The following is a 13,780-nucleotide window of genomic DNA, read 5'->3' on the forward strand; positions in this document are numbered from 1 at the left end:
TGGCACAGGTTGCCCAGAGAGGCTGTGGAGTCTCCTTCTCTGGAGATCTTCAAGGTCTGCCTGGATGCAACCCTGTCTAACATGCTCTAGGTGACCCTGCTTGAGCAGGGGGGTTGGACTAGATGATCTCCAGAGGTCCCTTCCAACTTTACTGATTCTATGATTCTCCTATCACCTTTGAAAATGCTACAAACCTTTAACCTCCTCCCCCCCCCCCTTTTTTTTGAAGTAAAATATGTAGAACTCAGGGCTGACAGAAATGTAAGAAAATCTGCTTTTACAAAGAAAAAGATGACATAAACAAGACATTTGCCACTTTAAATGAAACAAGAAAAATTTAAGGTTGCCATCTCAAAGTCTAGTGTTGCATGAGATTGCATGAGCCCAGTCTGAACAGATACCTCACAACTAATCAGGAATGTTTATAGAGGCCTATCAAAATACATGACATCTATATAAATGACTCCTAATCTGTAAAATTGAATTATTTTCTTTATATCAATCAAAATTTTTATAACTTTTCTAGCTTTTGCAGAACTAGAAATATTTGCAAAAAATAAAATGAAATGAACAGATTTTTCCCTTATAAAATATTTCAACAGCAAAGAACAATTACTCATTTGAACCGATACTAAATGGGATGTCTAATAATAGTAACATTAAGAACTGACCTGGAATGTTAAAAAAAAAGCCCTGTAACTTAGCAAAAATATATTTGGGAAATACCTATTAATTCCTCCCTTAAGGTTTGTTTCACTCTTCCTAGGAAAATGCAGACTAAATAAGGTATTTTTTCCATGTTTCTACTTGAAAAGCAAGTTCACTCTTTCCATGTTTCGGATTGAGACAAAACAATTACAATAGATAGAAAATGGGAGAAGGAAATTATTTTCTTTGTCGCTGTTTTGCTTAAAAATTACTGAATTACACAGACTTTTCCCCCTGTTTACGATAAGATATAGCACTACTTTGTGCCACAGTTTAAAAGCTCGGAGAGACGTACGAATTGAGATCTATTTGAAAACTGGTCCTTACGTTACAGCTTTGCTCAGGTTGCTGGAGGAACGAATGTGTTCCAGCCTCGTTTGTTCTAAGACCTGCTGTTCGGCAAAAACAGTACCACATGGCAAATATAGTGACGAAGAGTATGTGCAAGTGCTCAGGCGAACAAAGACCTTGAAGAGAATACACAGCTTTATTCATACGTACATTTGAGAGGAGGAATGCAAACACATGCTCACACGGGAGATTACAGAAGTTACTCAGAGAGCAGAAACAATACTATATGGTTTGTGAGTGACCACGAAGTTCAGTTACAATTCAGAGAAACAGCAACCTGATATGAGTAACACCCACTAGGCTGGAAAACAACACGTATGCTAAACTTTAAAACATAAATATTCAGCAAGCAATGAGTAATGAACAAATTAAGAGATGAATCTGTATAAGAGGACAATTCACTAACAGCAAAGAAGGTTCAGGGTATCACATCAGCTCTGACAGAATTAAAGAGAGATTTATTTTCTGATTCAGCTTTAAATAGGGGAGGTTCATCCCATGCAATGCACACTGTACTGCTGGCAAAAGGCAATTTGCTGGCTACTTGACTCTATAAGACACTTACATATCCAGAATCCAGGGGACTTCTGAAAAGCCATAGTGGATACTGATGTGATCGACATAATAACAGAAAATAACATATTTTTTTCCAAATACATAAACTCTTTTCTGTTGCTAAAGCAGTATCTTTACAGCTTATAACCTTTTTCCAAGGGCAGTACTCTCTCAGCTAGAACAGGAATATCCCGTGTTTTTCAAACAAACACTGAGGCGTTATGCTGAGGCTCTCGGTCTGCTCAAAAGCATTCACAGCAGAAAGGGACCCAAGCAGGGGCCCAAGCTCCTCGGGAAAGTAGAATCACAGGAAGCAAGAAAAAGTGGAAAATGCATTAATCTCCTTCCAGAAGTTGTTAGAGACCAAACTGTTATCTGGTATAACCAGACTGGGAGCACTGAGGGCTTTGCAGGACTGAAACATCAGATGCCTCTGCATTGAGGATAGAGAATCATTGGCAAGTTTTGCACACGCAGCCATGGCTGGAATAGTAAGAAATTATACAGATAAGCATTGAATGGCACTGGCAGAGCTTTTCTAGGAAGTTTGGATGAAGCCCATCCATCCAGTGCCAAGTTCTGGCACTACCAGACATTTCCACAAGCTCAAAAACCCATCCAGAAATTAAAACATACTGTAGTGAAACTTCCATTGCTAAGGAAGAAAAAAAGCAAAACAGTGTCTTCTGATCTTGTCTTCTGTTCTTGCAAGAGGCAAACTGTAACTAGAAATGATTCAGATCAAAACCATCCTATCCCTTATTTCTTATAAAACCACATAATACCCTCAGGATTTAGCTGGATGTAATTTTTGTTCTAATTTCTTTTCTGTTCCCTCTCATGGCTCCAGTGCTTCAGGATAGCTTTTTATTCTTTTATTTACAAAATATAATTAAAAATACCTAGTTCAAATGTTATATAAGATGCTGGTGCTTTGCTATATGCGTTATATAAAACAATAATGGAAGATACAGAACTTTTAAAGTAAAACTCTCCAGCAGAAAACTGCTATTACTCATATTTATTTATTTCCATCAATATGCCAGAAAGCCTTTACTCTTCATATATCACTGTTCAGTAGAACTGGTTAGTAATTCTCAGCTGGCCACTTATATATATTTTTCACCAATAAACTGATTTGCTACAATATTCACAGTTGGCAAATTCATAGATAGAGGAGGACATGGTCAAACAATTTAAATGTTCAAACTAGTATCTCTGAAAGCACTTGTAGTATTTACTTGGATTTACTTTCAGCTTTCCAAAAGTTGCCTGATTTCCACCACAGAGGAGGAGAGCAGGGAGGGGGGAAGCAATAAAAACTCTCAGGAGATCATAGCAAAACTAAGATTAGTCCTAAACGCTGAGATAGTTTCAGGCTAACCGGACAGTAAAGGGATCACAGCTCCAGCGTTTCTGCAGGCGGCAGCCCCGGCTCAAGCAAGCGTTGTTAAACCATCGCAGCCCTCGCGCGCGCCCGCATCACCCGGGATCGGGAACAGAGAGAGGCCGGACTTGGGTGGGCAGCTCCACAAGCAGCTGCAGACAATTTTTCCTGTTAAACCACCCGCCGGTGCCCTCAGCCACAGGCAGCGTATAAGGAAAGAGCAACTTACCCCAGCCAATGCAGAGGTAAAGCCGAAAAATCCTCTGCTCAGAAAAGACTGAAAGTACCAGCAGTGTGTATAGGTACATGCCTTCCACCAGCAGCCAGTAGTAGTTTGCAGCCACACAATACTGCATCATCACGAAGACCAAACGGCAGCTGAGTGATTCCTGTGGCGGGAGAAATCACAGCCCACATGAATGCAACAGGGGCTGAGAAGAAAGAGGCAAACCCCAAAGTCACAGTTCACACTCCTACTGTTACTCCCCTCTTCAAAGAAACATCTGCTGAATTCATCACACCTGCGTACTGAAAGGACAGAGGTCAGCAACAGGTGCTATCCACAGCAGAGAGGTGCTTTGAACAACATTCCTCCTTTGAAAAGAATGTAAAAATTAAATGTATTCTGTATTCTTTCTCCATAAACTCCGGGCTTTAATTTGAAAAATGGCACATTAAGATGAAAAGAAGAGCAACTGGAAGACTGTGTCTGTATCAATTGCACTCAGCGAATACTTTCACCTCCCCAGAGATTATATTCTACAATCGAGAATTTCTGTATTAAAAAGCAAATATTTAATGCCACAATGTTGACTACTATTGAAAGCAAATGACTTTTGATAAGAGAGCAATATTGTCCAGTGCATCACATTTAAGTGCAAAAACTCTCTTGGCTGGTAAATTACAGAGAGGTGGTCTGCAGGGCTTTGGTTAGACATGAAACTTAATTACCTAATTAATTTATCCATCAGATCTGATGAAACCATTACTGGATAAAGTACATGCAAAAGCACAAAGCTTAGTCTTTTTGAAAGAAGAGAATGATTGACAATCCAATGTGAACACTTCCAAATCTTGCCTTTAAAGTATGCATTACAGTATTATTTTCTGCCAATCAATATATTGCAAATGAGAAGAAATCAATTGTCATATGGGATTCACTCATGTGGTATTTGTACTTAAGCCTCAGCTGAGTGTCAGGAAAGGACAGATACTAACCATCCATCAGAAGAAATACTCTTTATGATCCCAATTCTGCATTTCAGTAGCAAACATCAAACCCAAGTTCTAGAATCACAACAGCTATATCTTCTTTGAAGATTCAATTACATTTTGTATAACCAATCTGAAGAGGGACTAGGCATAAAACATGTTTTCCTCATATTCATAAGAGAGTTGTATATCCTCTCTATTTGATTACAAGTACTTAATTAGCCTGTTCCTCCAAAGCTTTTCTAAATGATTTGAATTTGCATTTTAATCAGATGCTTCCCTTTTTCCATCATTAACAGATCATAAAGGTCTCCAAGAATGACCAAATAATTTGATCATTATATCGAAAACACATTCCTATCACAGGAGGTGCTGGCTTAGGAACCAAACGCTCTGCTGTCACCACTGGAAGAGCTGACTTTTCAGCAGACATGGCCAAAGAGATCCAACTCTTCACGTTCCTTCCTACCAGAAGGGGTAACACCCCTTCTCTGCAGGCAGAGAAATGTCCCATGGCATCAATTACTTGCCTGCAGCAAGCCCAGGGAGGCACTACTACAACTGCATATGTTATGCTACAAGATTCAAGGAAAACTTGTGAACGGAGAACAGTATTTTGGACAATACTCGCTGCGCAATATGAAATTACCTGCTGTCATGCAGACACATCACAGTGATGACTCCAATATCCTGAGAGCCACCTCAGTGCCCGCCCCTACCTGGAAGGAGATAAGTCCTTCCCACTGGTGCTCTTGTGTAGCTGTGCTGTACATCCATTTCACCACGGAGTCCTTAATGAAGACAGATATGGCACGGAGGATAAAAGAGGTGAAAAGGTTCAGGTGAATATAATTCCTGGTGCAGTGCAGATGTCTGTAGAAAGGAAGAGTCAATCATCATCCAGTGACTGTGTAGAAGCTGCAAAATCACAGATACAAATGAGGGAAGGAAGGATGGGCTCAATCTGAAATCAGGAGACACCAGAGGGAATCTCGTAACTTGAGAATGGTTCCTACTTTTTCTAGGAAGAAATCAATACCGAGGAAAAAACATTTAAAACTTCACCCCAAAGATGAACTCTTGCAGGACTGCAGAAGACATAAGTGTGTAAAGAAAAGCTATTTTAAAAGTTTTAAAAGTTCAAAAATAAAATGATTTTTAGAAGGCATATCTGGAAGGACTAAACAATTCAACTTTCACGTAATATTGTATCTAATCTGTTTGCACTGATCCCAATCTCACTGCACAGGTTTACTTTGGCACGGCTCACAAAGTGATGTGCAATAGAGCTTCAGGTTGTGTCCAAGGATCCCTCCCCATAAGGAAAAACATCCCACATATAAACTACCACTTTGACAATAAGAAGAAAAACTGTATTCAAATTATCTCCTAGGGAAATTGAAAATACCTTTTGTGGAACTAAAAAGGAACATGATTTTCACTCCTGTGTTCAAGATTAAAAACAAAAAAACAAAAAAAAATCCTCTTGAATTTCAGCAGCCAGCTGCAAAGATGACAAAATTGCTACTTATCAGAGAACAGCATGTTGAGGGATAGCAAAGGAAAATGTAGTCACATAAATGAAACCTAACAGCAGAGTGCTGCCAATATTTCACCAGCCTCACCCACCGCCTTTTTCTTTTTTCCCCTAAACATTGCAAGGGTACATGCTTTGCATCAAAGGAAGCTATGCTTCATATGATTCATTTTTTGACCCTAAAATAATACAGGTAGTATATTATAAATAGTTTCAATGACCTTATGCTTTAAATACCTATTTTTACTGCTCCATGAATTCAGGTAGGAAAGTAGACTTGCTCTACAAGCTTCACACTAAAGATAAAGGAGAACTCCTTTCTGTACAGCTTAAATAGAATTTCTTGCAAGTCATGAGCCATTCCAAAATTTACCTATGGTAAATATTTATTTTCCTTTAACTCAAAACTTGTTTGCTGCTACCCTTCAGAATTGCCACACATTTAAATCTGACTGAAAATTTATGTAAATTTACCAGTTGAAGAAAATAGGCTGCAAGTAATTACTGAGTATTTCTGCTGTAGCCAAAGCAAGTTACACAAGTGCTTTCAGTCATAAAGTTCTGGGTCTAATTCAGCTTCCACCACTGAAATTACAGATTTTTCTTCCATTACTTTCAGAAGAGGCAAAACTAAAAACCAGAGATGTGTTACTTCCTCTGTTGAATGGTTATCAAAAACGAAGGTTGTTCTGCAGTCTAAGAACTTGTAAAGACCTTCCTGCTATGAAAGCATCAAAGACCAGCATTTTGGTGCCACTAAATCAAGTTTCTCTCTCCTGCGGATAAGCGAGTGCACACACCTACTGGGGTGAGGCCACAAGCAGAGGCTCCCAGCCAGAATCTAGTGATTACAATCAGTGTCAGGGGCAGCAGGAATGGTGAAGGACTACAAGAAAAATGAAGTCCTGTGTATTTCATGAAGTCCTCCTGGATGAAGTTAGCCACAGACAATTTAGACAGGAAATCACCAAGTAGGTTGATTGCACAGTTTTAATAAGGTTCTCCATCCCCTTAATGTCTCTGAAGCCTCATTTTCAAAATCAGAAATTCTTACAGAATTCTTCATTGACTATGTAACACATCCTTTCCTTCTCTTCTCTTTCACATGCACTCTTCTCCAGTCCTCATGTTACGATTAAAGGAAAAAACGCTAAAGAATTTCTCCACCAAAAATCAGGATATCAAAATTCCCTCCTTCTTAGCAGTCATTTGTGACAAAGTTGCTCTTTGTTTTTTGCCAAAAATATGCACCTGCTTCCTTTAAAAAGCATATGGTTGCATTCTGTGACCTCTACATTTGGGCTGCTAAGATTACTCAAAAAGTGTCATTGATCAGTGAAACAAGGAGAAAGCACTTATCCTGGGAGACATTTGGAGACTTTAAGACCATCTGGTGTTTTGTCAGATAACTCTAAGTTGCACAGGTGCAACATCTACAAATCATAATTATCATCACATGGCATTAACAGAAGGTGAGTGTGTCTGTACCTTTTGGTGGCAATTTTAAGTTTTTTCTGAGATACCTAGCTTCATGTTTCTCCATTGGACAGAAGTATAATAAAATGTACGATACAGTATTAGAAGGCTTGGTTAATTTACTTTGAGAAAATAGAACCTAAAAGGCATGACTGATCTCCTTAAATAGGTAATGGGTATAAGGACTTAAGAGAGAGGAAAAGAAAGGGACTGTCTTGCTAACAGACAGTTCTTGCACCAGAACTAATGGACATTAGCTGGTAATGCCCCTTATCGTCAGAGAAGAAAGTTTCTTAAGCATTAGAGCATTGAAGGTTCCTGACCTAACTCCAAATAAGAATATTGTGAGATAGAAACCTATGCTGTTTTAAGAGGCAGCCTCATCAGCATGTCAGAGGGATAGAAGGACACGGCTGTCTGCAGTAGCCAGGAGTGGGACTTGATGCCAGAGGGAGCTCCTTCCTGCAACAGGATAGGAGCATATCTTTGTATTTTCTGAACATCAGTCTCCTGTCCTCAGCACCCCAAATTGTAGGCAAGTTTGGCTGGAATCAGTGACATGCCTACTACCTTTACAGAGAGAGGGAAAAAAATCTCTCTTTTTCGGAGTGTGAATGTTCTTTTCTTTTTAAGCAAACCTACACTGTATAGCACTGCCATGTATGCAACTCAAGAAGGTTTTACAGTCACAAGACTCTTAATTTTGATGCACTCCATACAATTTGTTGGTGCATACCCGCATGAACCCAGTGTGCCAGTCTGGTCAGGTGGCAGCACCTTATTTCACAGAAAGTTTTCAGGTTTCAAAATTAGGTTCTGTTCCATACTAGAAAAGAAGTGAGACTTTAAAAAAGTTTTCCAAAAATAGAAGTTGCGTCAAAAATCCATTTCTGCACCAAAGCATACCCTGCATGTTGGGGAGTGGAAATGGGCCAGATTTAAGTCTACGCTCTGTGTAATTCCAAGCAATGTAAAATGAAAACGTCAATCCTAAAGGTCCTCCTGCTTCCCATATGAGTGCCCCATCTCCAAGGCGATGTTGCGAAGGAATATCTCCTTCTTCCATCTCTTCCAGTGGATATTTAATTGAAATAAAAAATACCACAACACAATATTCCAATTGATAAAACAGCATATGTTCCATACCTGCATGCTGGCAGTACTACAAAAGTCTTAAAATTTTACTCAAGTTTTGAGAAGAACCAATTGCAGGAAGGAATACAGAGGTGAAAAGGATAGAGAAATACCGAGGTGATGGAGGAAGGGAAAAATCAAATGTTTTTAACCATAGTGTAATACTTTTATTTAGATAAATATAACACCCTTTTCTGCTCTCTTCAGAACTTTACCTGAATCCAAGAAGAATGGCAGTTGCTATTACAAGGGCAGAGAAGGAAAGAGCATATCCAATGGTGTATATGATGGACAAATTCAGGAGCTGTTCTTCTGGTGCATCCTAAGGGCGTACAAGGGAGAAAAGAAAAAAAGAGGGGATGGGAGAAAGACAGAGCTCATGGGCTTCACTTCTTTTCTCCCAGCTGCTTTCTAACTTTTCTTAATGGTCCCCAGAAGTCATTCTCTTACTTTCAAAGTTCAAATGCATATATCAAATCTTCCCCTTTTCACATGTTCCAAAGGAATAAAAGTTTAATCCTAGCTCCTCAGCTGCTCCCAGATGTTCACTCAAACACCTGGACATTGCTAGAAAGCAGACAATGTGGCATTAGTTCATCATAAAGTTGGAGAGGAGTGAATTACCACAGAAGCAGGTGTTAAACAGACGGATAGGCAAGAAGAACCTCAATCCTACACAAAATACGGCAGAGTCAATGTTTTCAGCTCTTTCAGCCCCCAGCCAGTCCCCTTACTGCTGCACTGGTGCGCTCCTCTTTGGCTATACCTATACTCAGAAACAAAGCAAGCACGGCCCCCTTCTCCAGCTCCGAGGTTATGGGGCAACGCGTGGCTTGCGTTCATATGCCCCAACTTTTTTCTGCCCCCAGACAGTCCCTCTCCTGCCTCAACCACACTACCTACCGGGAGGAGCCCTGAGCCCACACCGTCCCACGGCCCACGTGTGGCGGTGCCGGGGGACGTGTGGCCAGGGGCCAGCGCGCACCCCGATGGTCGTGCACTGGGGCTCTCCACCGCAGACATGGCCTCCTAGACCCCAGCTTGAAAGCACCAGCAAAAAACCTTTGGGGAGAGGAGAAAAGCTACAGGCAGGTCTGAATTACAACACAGGCTTGGTGCTCGGGCTCCGAGGCACTTTTATATTCTCTCTTCTGGCTCTTTCCTAAGTGCATACCTTTGTCTAAACCTCAGGCACTTTTCTTGCCTACTTCAAGCGGCTGGTTCTGCAGTTGACGCCCGAGACCCGTGCCGTACAAAGGAGCAGACTCCTTTTACTTCCAAAACAGGAGTGGCTCTGTGGAGGTACTATGTATAGCCAGAAGGGTTCAAGGTGAGCATAAAGGCTGCCGCTCAGGGATTTGCTAGGTTAATGCTTTAAGAGGAAGGATATGTGAGCTGCCTTACCTAAGAGAAAAGAAAGATCTTTCCAATATCAAAGCTCAGGCAAACTACAAGAGACCTGATAATTTAAAACATTTTTGCAGATCAAAACGACATTTTATATTTAAAGAAAATAACATTATTACAAGGATTTGCTCACAAACCCTCGGGATTGTGTTTCAGCAACACTTGTTATACAATACAAAGGGAACTTATCAAAACCATCCTCTTGTTCTCATGCATAAGACACAAGTAGGTAATTTGAGGCTTTACATACGTTTAACTGGAAAAAGGAAAATCAAACGTGGTTGTTCAAATTTCGAGGAGTGGCACCATGAACATAGGTTTTCAGTATCAAAACCCAGTAGACCCATAAACACCACAGTTCACAGAAATGAGACAGGCGCCAAATGACTAAGTGCTGCCATCAGACATCTGTCTCCTGGGCATCTCTCAACACAGCTCTGGAAGAAACCCTGGTAGCAAACAGCCCAAGTTAAGATAACGTGCTCTGCTGGGATACTTGAGGATGTGGAAAGGACAAGGACTAAGGCTACAAATCAAGGGGAAGAGTTAAATTTAACATACTTGAAGGACTAAAAATAATCTCTTTTCCCTTCTCCTTCCACTTTGCAGCCATCTATTCCTTCTGAAGAACGAGGCATTGAAAAATGAGGAATTCCAGAGTATGCAGATATCACGGAGCAACTTGGGAAATTCATGTATTTGCACTGGTTTGCCTACGTCTGACCTAGCTCCCAGCAGCCCTGAACAGCGACCGTGCCCTCAGTGCAGGAGTCTGAGGAAAAGCATCGCTCTCAGAGGGGCCCAGCCGCAAGGGCGCCACGAGCAGGCGCGCAACGCGCTAGCCCATGCCCACAGCTCACAAAAATCCATTGGAAAAGCCCTCCCTCATCCTTAACCTGGTGCCAGAGGCCCCAGCTCCCCACAGAGCACTAGAGCAAAAGGACGGAATGGACAGCCCTAATCTAATAGCTCATATTGAGTCATGTAAAAAAATAATAATAATTCAATTTAAAAGACTTAAAAAGCAGCACCCCAACGATGCAAAGCAAATATCTTCCACTTCTGTTCACCTTAACCAGCGTAACAGCTGTTACCAAGACTCAGAGAAGCAGCAGCAGCTTTGTTCAAGCAGCGTTCTGCCGGCGGCAGGAATCGCGCAGGACGAGCGTGCGGCGACTTCTCCGCCTCGCGTCCATCCGACCGCGGCCAAGGGCGCGGGGCAAAACCCGCGCGGCTCATTTCCCTCGCAAGCACTGCCGGGAGGGAGCATCCCCGGGCCAAATTAGAGACCTCAGCTTACGTCGAGGGGACAAAAAAAAAAAAAAAAAAAAAAAAAAAAAGGCGTGAACAGCACCACGCTGATTTTCCCTCCACTCTGCATAATTCCGGATGGCAGATAGAAACCCTTACCCGGTCGGAGGGCTCGCACTCGGACAGGTTCCTCCACGGCAGGGTCGAGTTCTCCTGCAGCAGCCACGTGCCTTCTGGGGTGCAGAAGCGGTAAACCTGCCCGTGCGGCACTGCCGGAAAGCAGAGGGGGAGCGGGGTTAGCGGGGCAGAGCCGGCGGCAGCACGGGCAGAGCAGCCCCCGAGCCGCCGCCTCGCTTCCCCAGCCGGAGCGGGGAACGGGCGGCGCTGCCGGAGGAGCCCTCCGCTCGCTCCGGACCCGCAGCCGGCGCCTCCGCTCCTCATCCCCGGGGCCGGAGCGCGGGCGCCCCGCCGACGGCGCTGCAAACGGATGGGACCGCGTGCGCGCGCCAGCACCGGCTCTGAAATACTCGCTGCCGGGGGCGCGGGGGGGGATCTCTGCGCGCATTTTACAACACGCCTAAATTGCAGTTCGTGGAAATCCGAAGGCCTCACAAAGTTTGGAGCCGCTCAGCCTCAGCTACAAAATTCGCACGGGATGGAGGGCGCACAGAGAGCGAACACGTATTTCCCCACTTCTGAGCTCGTGCAAAACCAGTGGCAAGGAAACCTCCGAACAGGCAGGCTAACGCAAGCTCCCCAAAATGTAAATGCTTATACAAACCTCTGAGCTAGAAAATGAAGCCACCAATCTTTGTCTAAACTACCCGTACCTACATATTTTTAATTCCTTCTGTCTACAGATTTGGATAGCCAAACCAGCAATAAATCACACGCCCTTTGAAAGCGGTTAGCAGCTTGATCTTGTAAAAACAGGTAAGGTGAAACGGCTCGTAATAAAATTACACCGGACCGAAGCACCAAAACAAAAGCGCGAAGGGCGAGGAGCACTCAGCAGCAGCACGAAGGAAAGGCCCCGCTCCCCCCAAGGGCTGGGCAAGCCCATGGGCTCTCGCCGGCGCGCGGCAGCGGCTTGGAGCCTGCACCACGGCGCAGGTGCTGCGGCGATGCTGCTGCTTCGCAGACCACGTTCCCTGCAAATCAACGCCCCCGTGGCTTTCACTCCACCCCAGCCTTTCCCTGCCAAAACCTCATCCTGTGGTTAAGATGAGTAAATCAGGCAGTTCCACCATGAGTGCAAACCAGAACCAGACAGAACTTGGTATTCTGTTCAAAGGGAAATTCTAGCATTAAAAAAAAAAAATCACATACTAAAACTGATTTGAGATGATAAAAAAAAAAAGCACAAAATAACCTGGTCATTATTTGTATATTAGGTGACAACTGGTAATTTGTTTGAAAATTCATTGTCAGTGGTAGACTGACAGATAGCTATTGTCGGTGAAGCATGGTCTATACAAAAAATTATATAGACAGTGATACGCTCAGGAGTCATTTGAAAACGCGATTCTAGATGGTAACAGATAATGGTTTTGGTAATCACAGTCTATTTGTACTTGCTGTGTTTACACCAGTGTACATGCTATTGGTGTATTTGGTGTACAATGAAATGGTAACTGAGATAACGTAAGAATAGCTGTGTCTGGTGGAGAATTTTCCATCCTATTAAGGATTTCTGTTTGCATATGTTTTACATAAGCACAGGCCTAATCTTGCCTCCTGTTTTTATAATATATACATTCACATTTATTAACTACTTTGAATAGTTTTTCTCTTGCTCTCATTATTTACTCTTAGTGCCAACTACTTCCTTATGTGGGCATGCTGCTACTTATGTTGTGGAGGGCAGTGAATATGAAAATATCGGTTTTCCTCAAGATTTAATGATCAGCAAGTTGAAGTAACCCATAGAAACATCTATGCAAGCATCACAGAGAGCTCTAGAACTGTCAAGACAGGAATCAGTGTAATGCAGAAGCAGTAAAGATCACATATGAATGCCAATCAAGTTGAAATCCAGGGAGGATCATAGGACTCAGACTGAGCCTGGCTGCCTTTGTATGAACTATAACCAAGACATATTACAAGAGTAAATTAAGAGAAACAATCGCACATGCACCAAAAAAAGAAAAAGAAAAAAAAATCCATTATATTTCTGAAGAGAGAGAAATAATTTGCAAAATTATTTTGGTTTTCCAAACCAAATAGGTATATTTATCCTCTAAATCAATTAGTGACACATTTTAATGTTAATTTTCTTTTTGTTGATAAAATTTATTTTGAAATAATAAGGAGGAAACTCTACCATGCACTGAAGCCTGGCATATATATTGGAGAAAGGACTAGCAAACATTTATAGTAAATTGAACATCAAATTTGCCATCAGACAGAAAGACTGAGCAATTCCTTTAGATATGAAAAAAACTAAATATTAGTTATCAGCATGTTTTATTAATATCGTTGTAACAATTAATATGTCCAAACAGACTGGAGCGTGTACACGACTGGGACAGTGTATGTGTGCATAGTCTGGAATTGTTCATCAGCCAGAAAGTTTATTAGATAGAAACAGTTAAAAGAAAAAATTAAGTTCTCAGGCCTGCGGCGCCCCAGGCCCGCTCCTGGCTCCTCGTGACTTCCCAGAAGCACGAGGCAAACAGCCGCCAGCCCACCTCCCAGTGACGGGCTCCCTCGCAGACACCCAGTACCACTCAGACCAGGAGACACCGATAATGACCAGCAGC

At 42.3% G+C, this 13,780-nt stretch overlaps 1 protein-coding gene across 1 annotated transcript in view; it reads right to left on the reverse strand.

Moving 5' to 3' along the window:
- Positions 1–13,780, reverse strand: part of GLP1R (glucagon like peptide 1 receptor) — a 56,539-nt gene that overhangs the window by 19,795 nt on the left and 22,964 nt on the right. Inside the window, exons 3-6 of the mRNA XM_062573611.1 lie at positions 11,172–11,287; positions 8,576–8,682; positions 4,933–5,086; positions 3,231–3,390 (exon numbers count right to left, since the gene is read on the reverse strand). Of these exons, the coding sequence (XP_062429595.1) occupies positions 3,231–3,390; positions 4,933–5,086; positions 8,576–8,682; positions 11,172–11,287 (537 nt within the window). The remainder of the gene's footprint in view (positions 1–3,230; positions 3,391–4,932; positions 5,087–8,575; positions 8,683–11,171; positions 11,288–13,780) is intronic.

This window comes from Rhea pennata, chromosome 3 (genome assembly GCF_028389875.1).
Source record: "Rhea pennata isolate bPtePen1 chromosome 3, bPtePen1.pri, whole genome shotgun sequence".
Classification (NCBI taxonomy): Eukaryota; Metazoa; Chordata; class Aves; order Rheiformes; family Rheidae; genus Rhea; species Rhea pennata.